This window comes from Ictidomys tridecemlineatus, chromosome 11 (genome assembly GCF_052094955.1).
Source record: "Ictidomys tridecemlineatus isolate mIctTri1 chromosome 11, mIctTri1.hap1, whole genome shotgun sequence".
NCBI classification, from domain to species: domain Eukaryota; kingdom Metazoa; phylum Chordata; class Mammalia; order Rodentia; family Sciuridae; genus Ictidomys; species Ictidomys tridecemlineatus.
This window is the reverse complement of record NC_135487.1, coordinates 106,485,845-106,501,443: the sequence shown is the minus strand read 5'-3', so window position 1 is coordinate 106,501,443 and position 15,599 is coordinate 106,485,845. Positions and strand designations below refer to the sequence as shown.

Here is a 15,599-nt window from a genome sequence, read left to right as displayed (position 1 = left end):
TCATTCTAAAAGTAAGTTAAGTAAGACCCACAAGGCTAATGTGAATGGCCATAGTGTGATGAAACTGGACTCATCTAGTAACTGAATCTAAAGAAACAAGCTGTATTTTTTCCCTGATAGTATAACAAAGGGTATGTTAGTAGCAAATTATTTATATAAAGCTATCTATATTCTTTACAATGAAATTTGAAAAATGGACATAACGTTATTTAACACACATTTTATGTATGGATAAGTTTAACTGTACAGGAAAAGTCATGTTATAAGAATCTTCTTTTGCTTTTTTTTTTTTTTTTTTGTATTGGGGATTGAACCCAGGGGTGTTTAACTACTGAGTCATATCCCCATCCCTTTTTAAAATTTTTTTATTTTGAGACAAGATCTGATTAAGTTGCTCAGGGCCTCGTTAAGTTGCTGATGCTGGCTTTGAACTTGTGATCCGATCCTCAGCCTCTTGAGTTGCTGGGATTACAGGTATGTGATTGTACAATTTTTAATGGTTTGTTACTTGGGACAAGATCTATTCGAGGATTCAGACCATGATGGGAACTAGCTCCACAAACAGAAAACCACATTAAACAAAGCTGACGGTCCAAAAAATGCAGGCCATGAACTGTTTTTGTTTTTTTTTTAATATCTATATAAAAAATAACGAGCAATTTACAGATCTCTTTCTCTAATCAGAACCTCATGTATATATAAAGGTACTGTACATATATAAACATTTACAACCAGTACATCCATATTTTGCTCAGCATTCCAAGGCCACATTGCTAAGTCAGTATATAATCAGTACAGTGACAAGTTACTTAGGAAGAGCCACATCAAACTGACAACATATGACATCAAATTTATGTCACAGTTAACAATAAAAATAGGATTTTTTGTCACTAATTGTGGACTATAGGGAAAATAAATCATTTCTGTGGTACTAAATTCTTAGCATTTATCAAGCCTCCTAATTTTGCTCTATTCAAGTAGTTACAATAGATGGTAAATATAGTTCTGGATGAAAGGGGATTTCAGAAGGCTCACTCTGGGAAGCATGTGTTATCTACAGGGGCTGATACAGTTGTTACATTAAAGAGTTTCACAGTCAGACTCGTAGAGGGAAGGGCCTGGATGTAATGTGTTTCACAACAAGATGAACTCAGGGTGACAGAAAAAGTGTGTTCAAACACTCCATGAGCGTCTTATTCTGAGAGTGTGCCTGTATTTATAGATGCTACTGAATCCTGCTTCAGGGGACTGAAAAACTTGGGTCTATTTTTTGGAGTTAAACTCATCTCTAACTTCCAGCAAACATCTTTAGACTTTTTAAAAAGAACTCTGAAAAGTTTTACAAATCAAGCAAATAGTTTCCCTTTTTTGTTTTAAAGTATGTTAATGCAGCTAAAAGTTAAAATTAGGACCCAGCACATACTGTTTACCATATATGCCCTGACTTGCTGGCCACACAGGTTCTTTGAAACGCCTGAACTTGCACATTTGCCAGATGAGCTGGTACTTTATCTGGTAATAAGACTATGAAACTGGTTTCATAATTACATCCTTTGCACAATCTAATATTTGACTCTTCAAATATATATTATGTTTTAAAGACTAATGACTTTAGTAATAGATACAACCCAAATATCCAGAAATAGATAGTTGCTAGTTTTCTTTGAAAAGCAATAAGCAGTATTTCCACATGCTTTTTTGTTGGGAGGGGGAGGGATAAGGGTGACCTGAGATGCTGTAACTACATCAGGGTTGGATAGGAGGTGAACTCTTGCTTAGAGAACTTCCTCATTTTGAACATTCAATTTATGTAGGTAATATCTTTAACAGTTATTTGGAACACTTGTCCATCCAAATTAAAGTCATGAGAAAACATTAATATCTGACTTTTTTTTTTTTAACAGTAGTGATGTTTTGGAGTTTCATTTTTAAATTGGGACATCATTGGTAGCTGTTACAAGAGGCAACTGCCGTCTTTAATGATGAGCTAACAATCTCTTCTTCAAGGACTCAAATATTTCTCTCTGTAAACATGCAACATGCTATTTGAGAACATCAACTTCCAAGCCAAACCTAACTTTTTCATTACTGTGAAAATATCTGAATGAGAAAGATAAAACAGATATGATACAGCAGGTAACTTGGCACAAATACAGTGTGAGTTGTGACCACGTTAATATCAACATATATCATTTGTTCAGACACTCATGAAGACGAGCCAGGCAGCCTGAGCAGATCATGTCAGAGGAGTGCCTAGATGCAGCTCCTTCCTGAGTGTAAGGGAGGGCAGCCAGGGAAGGCTGGTTCTTAGCAATCCTAAAGGCCCTTCATGCAGCCTAGGTAGCTCGATGCTCAAATTAAAATGTATCTAAGTATTTGACTTCTTGAAGGGGGGCAAAAAAAAAAAAATCTTTTGAAGTGGGGAAGGGGGTAAAGTGCTCTTTCAATTTGGTTTTCACCAACGGTCACAGCCTTTTCTCGGCCACGCCAGCAGTGCCTGTGACTTTCTTTGCACTTGGCACTTTCCAGGGCCCTGGAGTTATGGGTGCTTTCTTAACTGGAGAGCTACTCTCGGGTTTGACCCTTCCACCTTCTTGGCGTGTGTCAGCCGCCTCTAGATCTTTCCCTTTGTGATCATCTTCAGGTTCCTGCTTCAGCTTCTTTTCTGATAGTTGGCCATTTTCTCCAATTTTGTCTTTACCAGGGCGCATTTCTCCCGAGGTTGCCTGCCTTCCTCTTTCATTTTCAGACCCTACCCCACCTGCAGTGTTACCCTTCTTTTTGGATGGAAGAGACTTTTCATCCATTCTCTTGCTTTTTTTCTCTGGAGACCTCGTTCTATTTTTTTCCAGTGGACTCTGCTTCAGCTCTTTCCTGATGGCACCTGATTTTTCCTTCCCATCTGGGATCTGTTCAGTATTGTCGCCAGTGTGGCCCGCTATTCTTCGACTCTCACCCTCTAATAACTTGGCGCTAGCATTTGCTGGGTCTTTGCCTCCTTCAAGTTTTTGCTGCTTCTTTGGGCTAGAAGATTGTCCTCTGCTTTTTCTGCATTGGTTCTGTTCAGAACCTGCCTTGGTGTTAATTGGACAACTTTTATTCTCCCCTTTCCTAGGGCTCAGTGATCGATCTCTAGGTTGCCTTCTGGGGTCATTTTTTAGAGGCCTTGGATTTTTTTCCATGTGTTCCTCTAACTGACGATTAGCTGGCTTTTTGGGACTAGCAGATCTACCTCTTTGTGTAACACCATTTTCTATTTTCAGATTTTTCTTGTTCCGGTGCCCAGGACTGTTGGTTGGATCCCTCTTGTTCACATTTTTCTGGAGAAGAGACTGATGCTTTATTTCAGGCTGATTTTCATTTAAAGTGCTATTCTTTTCAGGTATAGTGTCCTTTAATTCTTCTGCATTTTCACATATCTGAACTCTCGTTAGAGATTCTTCAATTACTGGTACGTGACACTCTTCAAATATGGAAGCAGAATGTAAAGATGGGGGAAATGGTGACTGTTCATCATAAATCACATTGGAAGATGAAGGATTATTAATATCCCAATCACCTAAAAAAGTGATTTGAATGGAACATTATTACATTTTAGAATTATATACAGGAACAATAAGTTTGAACTTTGACAGCCATTTGGGTTGTACTGACTGCTTAGACAGCCTGAGGATGAGTATGTTACCCAGCTTATGTTTATGATCTCTCTGTAAAGACAGATGTGTATAGACATCTGTACGTGGAGGGTAGACTGTTTATGTATATAAAATAACAGTTATTATTATCATAATATACTTATCATAATACTTATATTATTATGTAAATTCTTTATTTATAAAGCCCAGTCAAACGAATAAAAAAACTGGACCAAATTACATGGTCCTAAAAGCTTACTGATTAAGGTGTTATCAATGGGTATCACTTAATGATATGTCAAAATCACTAATATAAAGTAGACCCAATGAGAGTGAGGTTCATGGGCATTTGCCAATAATTTTCTTGAATTAAGCTGTCAAATTTAATGTCAAAAGGAGACTGCAAAGGGCAGAAGATAGAAATAGATGTATTTAATAGCATCTATTTTTAATTAAAAAGAAAACAAAAGAAGAAAGTGATTTATAAGACATGCAAATTTACCAAGTCTTTTTAAGGAAAGACCAAGAAAAGCCCTGAAAGCCTTAATGTTGCTCAGGTTTCACGTAGGAGCACAGACCGGAAGGAGCCAAACCTGAAGAAGGAAGAGAAAAAGCCTAGGACTATGTGAAAAAAAAAAAAAAAAATCAGCGCAGTTAGCAAAGATGTCACTGGGAATGTATGATTTACAGGCAGATGGTGGAAGGTAATACAGTCAGAGAATCATAAGCTGGAAGGGCCTGGAGGAGGTCATGTCTACACTCATCCTACAGAAGCTCTGTGATGGGGCGGGGAGCCAGAGGAGACGAGTACTAGGTGTGGTACTGAGTTTAGGATCATGCACTCACAAAATAATTAGTGATTCTCAAGTCCTGTGACAGTTCAAAAATATACATGGAAATCGAGGAAGTTTAGGATCAGCACAGGAGTATAGACGTGGTTCTTAGGTCCAACTCCGTGTCTCCAGGTAGGGCTATAGCAACTTGTTTCAGACAGGTGACCGAAAAGCCAAAGGGCTATGGTATTTACTCATTTAGAGACAAAGTTATCTTACTATAAGGAAACCAATAATGTTTGTTGGTGATATGTAATTAGCCAAGGCAGGGAGATGGCTGGGATCTTCTGAAGACATTTAAAATGTTTTTCATGACATTTAAATTGTTGGCTTCTAATATGCTCATTTCTTACAGGCACATTTCTCTACAAAAACACTGTTTTCTGATGAAATCAATCTAAAATAGATCTTATACTAACAAATGTCCTGCTTGATGTCACTTGTTTTATAATAATTCTGCTTTTAATGGTTCTGGTGTTTAACTCTGATTTAGCCAGTAAAATATCCATCCCCTCCAAATAAATACTCCTCTGCTTCTGCTGCCTGTTTCCTAATACACATGTTAGCTACCCATAGACCTTTAGCAACTTTACTTACCATGGTCAGGTATCAAGCCCGTTCCTGGTCTCAAAAGAAGAAGAACTTTATTCCCGCCAGCTTGAATGAGCTCAATTGCTCGAGTATGTGTGATGCCTTGTGTAGGTTCCCCGTTGATTTCAACAATCTGGTCGCCAACCTAGACAGGGAATATGTACAGAAACATCATGAAACTCTGCATCCCCCTTCAAGTTCTGCTTTTGCTAATTTTAGAGCCCTTCAATCTTGCTGGTGACATTGCTATCACGCTAGAGGTGATGTGTGAACAGCTGGTACTAGTAGAAGGGGACAATGTACAATGTTCTTTATTGACTGTATAAAGAATCCTACATTGGAAATTTATATATGGCTACTATGTCAGGATGTGGGCATCTTGAAATCAAGAAACAAAGTCTGAGTTTTCCCTAGCATGTGTGAGGCCCTAGTTTGATCCCTAGAATTGAAAAAACTGTTTTCTTCCATAAGATAAACAGAAGAAGAAGTGAAGTTCTACAGTAATTCAAATGATACCCCAGAGCTACATCTGCATGTCTTTCTTCTTCTGTGTGTGTGGTTCTGGGATTGAAGCCAGGGTCTCCTGCATGTTAGGTAAGTGCTCTACCACTGAGCCCAACACCAGCCCCACGAGCCTCTATGGGAATGAGGAATCTGGGAAGGGTATTTTCAAAGTGAAGCTGAATCTCAAATGATCTCCTAGAACCTAGGAAGATATCTCCCTATTCTTGACACCTTTCCTAGAACTACTTATTACTCTTTGTGCTACCACTATACAGACATGAGGCCTTAGCTAAGTGACACATTTAGAGTAAAATTCTAAAAAAAAAAAACAAATAGATGAATATGAATAGTTACTTAAAAGCAATTACTGGCTTTCACTTAATGACTTTAGTTTAAAATAATTTCCCTGGAAAACAAAACTAAGGATCAGAAAAAGATGCCCCAGTACCATTGCCATATATTAGGAATGTCTTGTTGTAAGAAAAAGGAAAAATATGGAAAGGACTTGATTAAAGCTAATAATGGTAGTGGCATTTTTTTAAAAAAAATATTTGTAGATGAACACAATACTTTATTTAATTCATTTATTTTTTGTGATGTAGAGGATTGAAACCAATGCCTAACGCTTGCTAGGCAAGTGCTGTCCCACTGAGTTACAACCCCAGCCCAGTAGTGATTTTTAAACTTTTTTTTGGTACAGAGGATTGAACCCAGGGGCACTTAACTATTGAGTTATACCTGCAGTGGGCCCCCCTCCTTTTCCCCCTAATTTAAATTAGGGTCTTGTTAAGTTGCTGAGGCTGGTTGCAAATTTGGTACTTTCCTGCCTCAGCCTCATAGGTCACTGGGATTACAAGTGTGTGCCACTGCACCTGGCAATGGCAGTGATCTTAGGATCTTTTTTTTTTCCTTTTTTTTTTTTTAGTTGTAGGTAGGCACAATACCTTTGCTTTATTTATCTTTATGTTGTGCTGAGGATCGAACCCAGTGCCTCACATGTACTAGGCAAGTGCTCTACCACTGAGCCACAACCCCAGCCCCTTAAAATCATCTTTTCGGTGACATGCAACTGAAAGGTTTGGCTTCAAAACAGAATAACTGAACAATGCAATATCACCAAAATTTCAAAAAGAAAACATTCCAAATACTTGTAAGAGCTAAAATGAGATCCAGAAGCAACACAGAGAAAGGGACTCAGTAATTACTGAAAGAAGTCCACAGAACAACTCGACCTCCAGCTAAAGCTTGGCACAGCAGTTTCGAAGCTGGACTTTGGAGTCAAAAATCTGTGGTTCAATCCTGGCTCCACTTCTTTTTAGCTCAGTGGTCTCATTTTTCCTCATTTGTTACATGAGGATATTAGCACCTACCTCCTGGGGTTGTTGGGAGAGTTAATGAGATAAAACACCATTGCATACCACCAAGTAAATATAAGTTGTCTACTTACGGTAAAGTACATTTTTAGTGTGATTTAAATGCAGATGATATCTATGCAATTCGATAAAATAGAAAAAATAGAGTAAGAGTTTAAAAAAAAATTTTTAGTTGTAGGTGGACCCATATTTTTATTTATTTTATATGGTGCAAAGGATCGAACCCAGTGCCTCACGCATGTGAAGCAAGCACTCAACCACTAAGCTACCACCCCAGCCCCAGAGTAAGAATTTTGTTCCATATTTATGAAAAGGAAAAAAGAGATGTCTCACTCTTGAAGAACAGATATCAGAAAAAAAGATTGATAAATTTGATATTGCTGTTTAAATTGCTGTGGTTTGAATTCCCAGAATTCATTTGTTGGAAATTTAGTCCCCAAAGCCACATGTTAATTGGAAGGTGGGGGACCTTTAGGAAGTGGTTAGGCTCTACCTTCATAAATGGATTAATCCACTTAAAGGTTAGTGGATTATTGAGGGAGTAGTGAGCTTTTTTGGCATGCTTGCTCTGTCTTGCCAAGTCACTGTGCATCCCCATCAGCAAGAAGGCCTTCACCGGGTATGTTCCCTTGGCCAAGGACTTCTAAGAAATTCCAAGAATTTCTTTTCTTTATAAATTTTTCAGTCTCAGGTATTCAGTTGTAGCAATAGAAAACAGACTAAGACATATACATAAAAGGAAAAGAACTTAAAAAATCAAGAAACCAAAATAAGAAATTAAGGATAATAGAATGGAGAAAAATAACAACAAAACACTGTCCAGAATATATAAGTGAAACAAGAGCCAATACCTAGATTTCCCTTAGTATGTGATGAAAGAATCACTTTCATGAGGAAATACAGGTGATAAGTTAGAACTATATATATAATCCTGTAGATAATTAAATGAAAATTAGATAATATTTGAAGTATGCTTTGGTTATGTTATAAAATGTGATTGAGGTTATAGTTAATTTCAGTCATATTCTTTGGCTTAAACTGTCTAAAACAAAACTATTCTTTTAGGACACAAATAAAAAATAAAACTTGTAATTGAATGGATTTGCCACCAGGTGTCATTTTTGTTTTAACTTTAAAACCAAATTAGGGCGACAGGGGTGAGCTGTAGCTCTAAGATTTATAGGCCCACAGATAGGGAGATGTCGTGCACTAAACTACACACAGGTAAAAAACAAGGTACCTCTGAGAGGGAAATGGAGACATTCTAATGAAATTTTAAGTTAAACTATGACAATGAATTTGGAAAAACATCTTTTTAATAAAGATTCAAGTTCAGTTTTATATTATTGAAAAATAAAATTCTAAGGAACAGAGGAAAGAGTAAAGATAGAGAAATGAAAGAAAGAAATGAAATAAAAGAAGAAAAATAAATTGGGCGTGGCATGGTGCTGAGTGCCTATAGCTCCAGGCTTGGGAGGCTGAGGCTGGAGGATTTTGAGCTCGGGAGTTTGGGGCCAGCCTGGGCAACATAGTGAGTCCCCATCTCAAGAGATAAGTAGGAAGAAAGGGGTATAAAGAATGTTTCTTTTAAAAAAATAGTCTTTTAGTTTTAAAAAAGTATATATAGTTTTAAAAACAATACTGACTGAAAAATATTAAAATTCCAGAACAACATTTCTAACCCAAGTCTTACACTATCTACAACCTGTTAAGAAACTGTGAAATCCACAAGGACACAGCCCCGGCCTGACAGATGCCAATATTTTCTTATATTCTGGGGCAGACCTGGGCCTAACAGTTAACAGCATATTTATTTTCAAATTTTTGAATTTATTTTTTAAAGAAAAGTTGATTTAGTCATGAGATTCTAAAGTTTCTGCTCATCTTTAATGAATGACATTTTTTAGGATGACAGTGACTGCTCGAAGGTCTGTTTGCATTTTATTTGGTAAAATCATGAGGGTCCTATTTGGAACCAATATTTAAAAAAACAATTATATTCCAATCTATCATTTAAGTGAATTTTTTTGTGCCACTATATATACAATAGGAGATTAAAAAAAAACATTTAAAACATGCCAACAGATGTGAGGGGGGATAGGAGGGGAGGGGCAGGGGCAGGGGAGGGGGAGTGGAAGGGTGAAGGGAGAGAAGAGAATCGGGAACGCCAGAGAATCTGTAACAGTGGCTCAAGGAGAAGCCACCTGAGACTACACAGCTGAGGAGTGGCAGACCGGAGCTTTGGTTCTTGGCCTCTTGAATTTCCAAACCCACGCTCCTCACTACCAGACTGTCTCTGCGTGAAAGTGACCTGAGGTGAGATGCAGCAGCTCTGGATATGCTGTACTGAGTGCATCTGGCCGTTAGTCCTTCTGCTTGTCCTGAACACTCCGCTGCTCTGCTCTGTGGCTCTGCATTCTCACCCTTCCCTCTTGTCTTCTCTGAACCACTAATCACCAGCCTTGCTCCGAGTTCTGCCCACTGCTCTTTACATCTTTATGACTGATTTTATCCACCACCAGGGCTTCAACCACCACCCTTGTCTTCACCGTTGCCTTTCACCTGCTCAGCCAGCTGTACCTCCACCTCCACAAGACAAACCGACCTCCTGAGCCTGCCAAATTCTGTCTCCCCTGGTCTCCCTAATGGTTTTTCACAGGCAGACTCTTCCTTCCCCTCATCCCTCACTCATTTGACACATGCCAGTCATCTAGGTTGGTCCTTTCCTCACTGACAGGTGATCTCCTATGCACTTTTTTCCCCCTTTAATCTTCTGTCCAAAAGGTCACCACTCAGGTTGCACTCCCACCACCACCCGGCCTGCGTGAACTGCAGCCCCTTCATCCTCCTGCAGCCGCAGATACACTCACTTGGCTCAAAAGGCTTCCGGGCTTCTAGAACCTCTCTACTATCGACTCATCCTACTTTTATGTTCTCATTTCCCTCCATTCCCCTATGTACCGCCTAAGGAACTCTACATGTGAAGTTCCCTAGACATGACTTACACTTCCTTAGTATAACTCTGTTGCTCAATGACAGTGCTTTTGGTCCTCAATCTCCCTATTGAAATCCTGTTACCTTCCAGAATCACCTATTCTATGCAATTCTCTATTCACCTCTTTGAACTTGGGCACTTCTTTGGTCATTTGGAGGATGGAAGGAGTTACACTGGTTTTGGGTTATCCCTTTTCCCAACTCTTCAGTAGCAGGCATAAAGCCTTGGTTAGAGCAAACACTACATGACTTGGAAGGTTCAAGAATGCCACCAACTAGAAGCCTTTCCTAGTTATTGTTAGTATGCTACCCAAGGATCATTTGCCCTTCTTAGTAATAAGTCTTTTCTTTTTTCTTCAAAAAAAAGGATTCCTTTTCCTTGATGCATACTGGTGGCAAATGGAGGAAAAGTTCTCTTGGGCAGTGAGTTATGGTTGTCTAATACTGAGAATGTTAACTGAATACAATGAATTAACTTTTTTAAAAAAATTGAAGACACTAACATCCAGAGAAGAAGGAAAAATGCAGATCTCTGTGCAACCTGCTCTGCAAGGCCCTCTACCCAGCCAGCGTTTCAGAGTCAAGAATAAAACCTGTGGTGGAACACTATTGCCGGGAGTTCCAGTCCTTCAGATAACGGTTGGGAGAGCCAGGATTTTCCACCTCTATAGACAGCTAAGAGGGAAAAATTTCCTGGGCATACTGTTTCTTGGAAGAAATTGATGATTCTGTTTTATCCTGGCTTTTCAAGAATTTTAATAAGATGAAAGTGTATGCATTAATCCATTTGCCCTTAAATGTTGATTATAGAAATAATAAATGATTCTTCTCCTTGACCAAGGTTGAGAAGGTCAAGCAGTGTAACCATGACTAGCACAGCAGCTGAAGGGAACATGACTTTAGGAAAATCCTGCTTCTCAGATTCAAGAGGTTTCTGTGTTCCTTTTAAATCAATTTTTTTTCAGAAGTTTCCAGTCTAGAGCCAGAAGCAAAGATTGCAGACAGCAGACAACTCACATGAATTCTGCCGTCTTTGATGGCAGGCCCGTCCTCAGCAAGGCGAAGGATGAACAGCCCCATGTTGTATTCCTTTCCCCCGCGGAGGCTGAACCCAAAGCCCCGGGGGCCTCTTTCCAGCTCTACTGGGTAGCAACCAAGGCTCTGGAGAGAAAGAAGTACGAGCAAAACAAGTTCTGTGGACTGCTTTATTTACATTTTGAAGAAAAATTACTTTAATAGCTGGGAGAAATGAGTTACACTCTTGATATGCATTTCTATTATCATAAGGAAGGAATGTAAGTTTTATAAACACAGCCTAAATCAATCTGAAGATGACACATTCTCTTCTAATTGGTCAATGTGCAATAGAACAATGTGCAACCAGAAAATAGAATTTTAGAAAGTGCTTCCTTTTAGTAAATCTTGACAAATTTTCCTGAAAAAACAAGCAAACAAACAAAAGCCCTCTCCATAGCTACACTATGTGCTTCCAAGTACTTCACTAAAGGACCAAATTTCTTCCACTAGAGGGTAAACTTTTGCTTGTCTTTATATCCTTTCAAGAAGCTGAATAAACACATAGGAGGTCGACAAGAATTAGTAATTTTGGAAACAAATTTATCTGAACTGATTTGCAATAAAAAGTCACTAGGTCAGTGATGCAGCAACTCAAAATCTCAGTTCACACATGGGGCTTTGTTTACCTGATTGTGCCGACTGCCTACAACTGAAATCACTGCAGTGTCAGGCTGTGCAAGGTGCTTGTGGTCAGACCACGAATGTCTGTAAGAAGCAGAGACATCTTTTCCAATTTCACCTTCTAGGGCACTTCTACAGGAGAGAAAATAAGTCACTCTATAGAGCAAGACAATAAAAATAGTCCACAAGGAAAAGCAGACTCATTTCTTTTCAAGCCAACCCTTGCCATTCTCCCCCTGACCAACCCCTTCGAAGACAGACTGTCTACAACCAGAGAGATGCGGGGGAGACCTGGTCGTTAAGTTAACTTCAGCACGGCTTGAAGTCTGTGGGCATCCCATTTCTTTCGTATCAGTGTAGTTTATACCAAGGACAACTGCCCTCAAGTATCTGAACCAGAGGGCAGACAAGTTGACCTTGTCTCAGTCAAAAATGTGTCTCTTATAGTCCCAATGCCTGGCAAGATGCTGGATTTCCAGAAATCCAGTTTTTGTTTTGTGACTAATATTTTCAACAAAAGAAATACGTATAAAATTCTGGTCTGCTTTGCTCCGGTGGTCTACGAGGACAGCAATCCATGTGGGCCTGGGCTTCCCTACCAGCATTAGCCTGACCAAGAATACCAGAGCCTGACTCACTGGGCAGGTCCAGATGATCATGGCCTGCTTGGGATGTGGCTGGAAAGGGGAAGAAGGTACTGAGGGGTGAGGGTGGGGCAGAGGGAAGGTCCTGAGGGAGGAATAGGCAAGTTTTCATTTTGATTCAACAGCTGGCTTCTGCATAACTGCATGGGGTGGGGTGGGGTGGGGGTGGGGATTGTGAGGAAAACCTTAGAAGAACAGCCCCACCTGTCCCCAGGTAAGTGGTTGGCCTGTGACTGTCCCATGGGCCTGTGCTGCAGTGCTGGGCTTTGCCTGGCAGAGTTTGTTCCTGATGGTGGACCATGATGCTCTGTTTAAATGAGAAAACAACAAAAATAAGAATTTGTACATAAAAATGTGAAGGTCAAGTGGATCTGTGAGGATGAAATGATAACAATGGTTACAGCTTTACCAACTTGGGTGACTAGCAAGAACCAGCACTGTTAGCTGTCTGCAATTGGAACTTTACCATCTTTTTAACATCTTTCCCCTGTGGCTTTTGGCTAATGTTTACTTTCAAAAGAATAGGAGCCATAGTCCTGCTTCTTGTTTTCACCTTGTTTTGGTCACTTGTACAATGTAAAAAACAGAAATGCACATATTCAAAGGGATCTATGCAGAAGACAGAGCTCCAGAACTGTCTTGCGGCCCATTCGGTGGGTTTCCAGAGCACGCTCCTCTTAACTGGTAAGCTATTCTAGGTAACAAAGCAAGGTCTTGGGAATGCTGGGACACAGGCCAGTCTGCAAACGACACATATATCTTTGAACATATATTTTAACATAGGAGCAGTTAGTTTGCCTGACACTGAGTACCAAAGATCAGAAAATCATCCTGAGGTTGACAAATGTTTATGTAGATTCTACTGCTTTTGTTTTATAAGAATTTAAGTGAAAAGGTCTTAATAAGAATACAGGAGAAAAAGTAACATTCGTTTCTGTACCATTCCCAACAGCTCTGGATCCCCTGCTGCTCTTTGAAGGCAGACTGCATAGCCAAGCACAGTAATAGCTTGCATTCAGAACTAGATGGAAGTCATGGGAAATGACAGTTAAAAGATTCTTAAGACTGTCACACATTTTCTTTTATTTTTTTCTTTCAGTACTGGGGATTAAACAGGGCTTTGCATGTGTTAGGTAAGCCCTGAGCTATATCCCCTGCCCTTTTTATTTATTTATTTTTTTAATTTTGAGAAAGATTCTCACTAAGTTTCCCAGGCTGCTCTTGAACTTGTGATTCTCCTGCTTCAGCCTCCTGAGTTGCTGGAATTACAGGTGTGTGCTATTATGCCCGGCTCAGACTCAGATTTTTAAAGCTCTTTACTCTGTACAAATATTAAAGTGTGGGATATTTAAAATATCAAAGACATGGAGCATAGCTTAAATTAAGACCATAAACACTGGAGCAAGATAGACAAGTGGTGTTTTTTTTTTTGTAATTTTTTTTAACCTGTAGATGGACTCTATCTATCTATCTATCTATCTTGCTGAGGATCGAACCCAGTGCCTTGCATGTACCAGGCAAGCACTCTACCACTACAATCCCAGCCTGCCACATTCTGGCTGGACACAAATCATGAGCCACTCAAGGAGGAACAAACTTTATTTCCGAACTCCCCCGAACGCCACCTACGAGGCCCTCTCAGGGACACCACACACCAACCAGATCTCCCTCCACCAGAACTTCACCAACCAACACGCGAACTCCCCAGGAATCCCGCAAGAACTCCAAAGTAGTGGGCACTCAAGGTGGACAGCAAGGGTCTATGTACAATTGAATACACAGCCTATTTCAATCCAGCATCATCCAGTCACAGCAATTATAGACAGCTTAACTTAATTATCATCATCTTAATGGCTTGCCTCTCAACCATTACTTCTGGCAAAATGCCAGGAGCCATTCTGACTGGCTGTGGCTCTCAGCATCCACCAGCCCACAAGATAGACAAGGTTTAAGCCATCATTTACTAGCTGTGTGTTCCTGAGCAAGTTAGTTACATACTTATATACTCTGCATTTCTAATCATCTCAACTGTAAAAGGGGAATACGGTTACCTCATGGAGTTTATAAACGTACATGCTTAGAACAGTGCCTGGCAATATTCACTACACAAAGGTTCCTATTATAACTGTCATCATTCTTATTGTTGTCATTGTCATCACCAAAACAATGTCTCATTTGAGAATGCATTTCTCTTTAAGTATTCTGAAATATTTACCTTATTTACAATTTTTTCAATATGGAGGCCATTTTAGGTTACGAGAACATTTAGAAACTGACACATAAACAGATTATTAGAATAAAATGGAAATAGAGAAAGTCTGATGTTAAAGATAAGAAATATGAATGTCAGGAAGCAATTTCTACTGAGGAAGCTGAAACCCAGGCTTTATTATTGTATCACCATTTTATAGCTTGGATTAAGTTATTTCTCTTCAAAGTTCTGTGGGACAAAAACACAGATAAATAATATATTTATATTTAAGAACTACTTACAATTTAGAGAAAAAGGTAAAATGTGGCAGGAGGACAGAAAAATGGTATATGGTTAAGCCACAGGCCCCTGAGGATTCCTAAAGTGCTGTGGCTGCGGGTTTTGTGTGTCAACACTGATTTCAACTATGTGCTCCAGGTCTGGAGATGTAGGACCAATTCTTAGACCACAACTTACCCAGAGGGTAATATTTCCTCTTCAACATTAAGTATTCTAGCTATCATCTTGGACTTTTTTGGCAGGGAAGGTGGCTCTCTTTTTTTTTTAATATATATTTTTAGTTGTTGATGGACCTTCCTTTATTTTATTCACTTATTTATATGTGGTGCTGAGAATTGAACCCAGTGCCTCACAAATGCCAGTGCTCTACCACTGAGCCACAACCTCAGCCCATGGGTGGCTCTTTTAAAGTACTGTTATCAAGAATTTTATTTTCCGAATTAACCTAAGGAGTTGCCTCCTAACTGGTCTCCCCGCACCAATGTGGCCTTCAATCTGCCTCCAGGACTCCAGTTTTAATACACAAATTCAAACATACCAACCGCCAACTATCTTGCTTTAAAAACAAAACAAAACAAAATGAAACAGTGCTTTTTGGTGAATATAAGATACATCCAAATGTGTCACTGGCACTATTACCTTTTCACTTCACCTCCTGTTCAAAGTTTCCCCTCCTGAGATCCTCACTGCCCTTAGGCACAGTCTTTACAGCACTTTTTGCTCTGTGCAGGAGTAGGACAAGGGCAGGATGCTGTTTCTCCTGTTAGAGGGCACCTCCTTGATTACAGGAATCATACTTCTTATCTTTATGTTGTCCTCATCAAGGTTAAATAAAA

General features: G+C 39.4%; 1 protein-coding gene across 5 annotated transcripts in view; it reads right to left on the bottom strand.

Annotated features, from left to right (window-relative positions):
• Positions 1 to 614: 614 nt before the first annotated feature.
• Magi3 (membrane associated guanylate kinase, WW and PDZ domain containing 3) overlaps positions 615 to 15,599 on the bottom strand; it is a 237,787-nt gene continuing 222,802 nt past the window's right edge. For 2 of the 5 annotated variants that reach the window (XM_078027040.1, XM_078027042.1), the window contains 5 exons: positions 12,477 to 12,579; positions 11,634 to 11,760; positions 10,948 to 11,091; positions 5,066 to 5,204; positions 615 to 3,559 (listed from right to left, as the gene is read on the bottom strand). In XM_078027040.1, the coding sequence (XP_077883166.1) occupies positions 2,466 to 3,559; positions 5,066 to 5,204; positions 10,948 to 11,091; positions 11,634 to 11,760; positions 12,477 to 12,579 (1,607 nt within the window). In that variant the 3' untranslated portion in view covers positions 615 to 2,465. Of the gene's footprint in view, positions 3,560 to 4,137; positions 4,229 to 5,065; positions 5,205 to 10,947; positions 11,092 to 11,633; positions 11,761 to 12,476; positions 12,580 to 15,599 lie in introns of all 5 variants that reach the window. The other 3 variants (XM_078027041.1, XM_078027043.1, XM_078027044.1) reach the window with 2 other exon arrangements.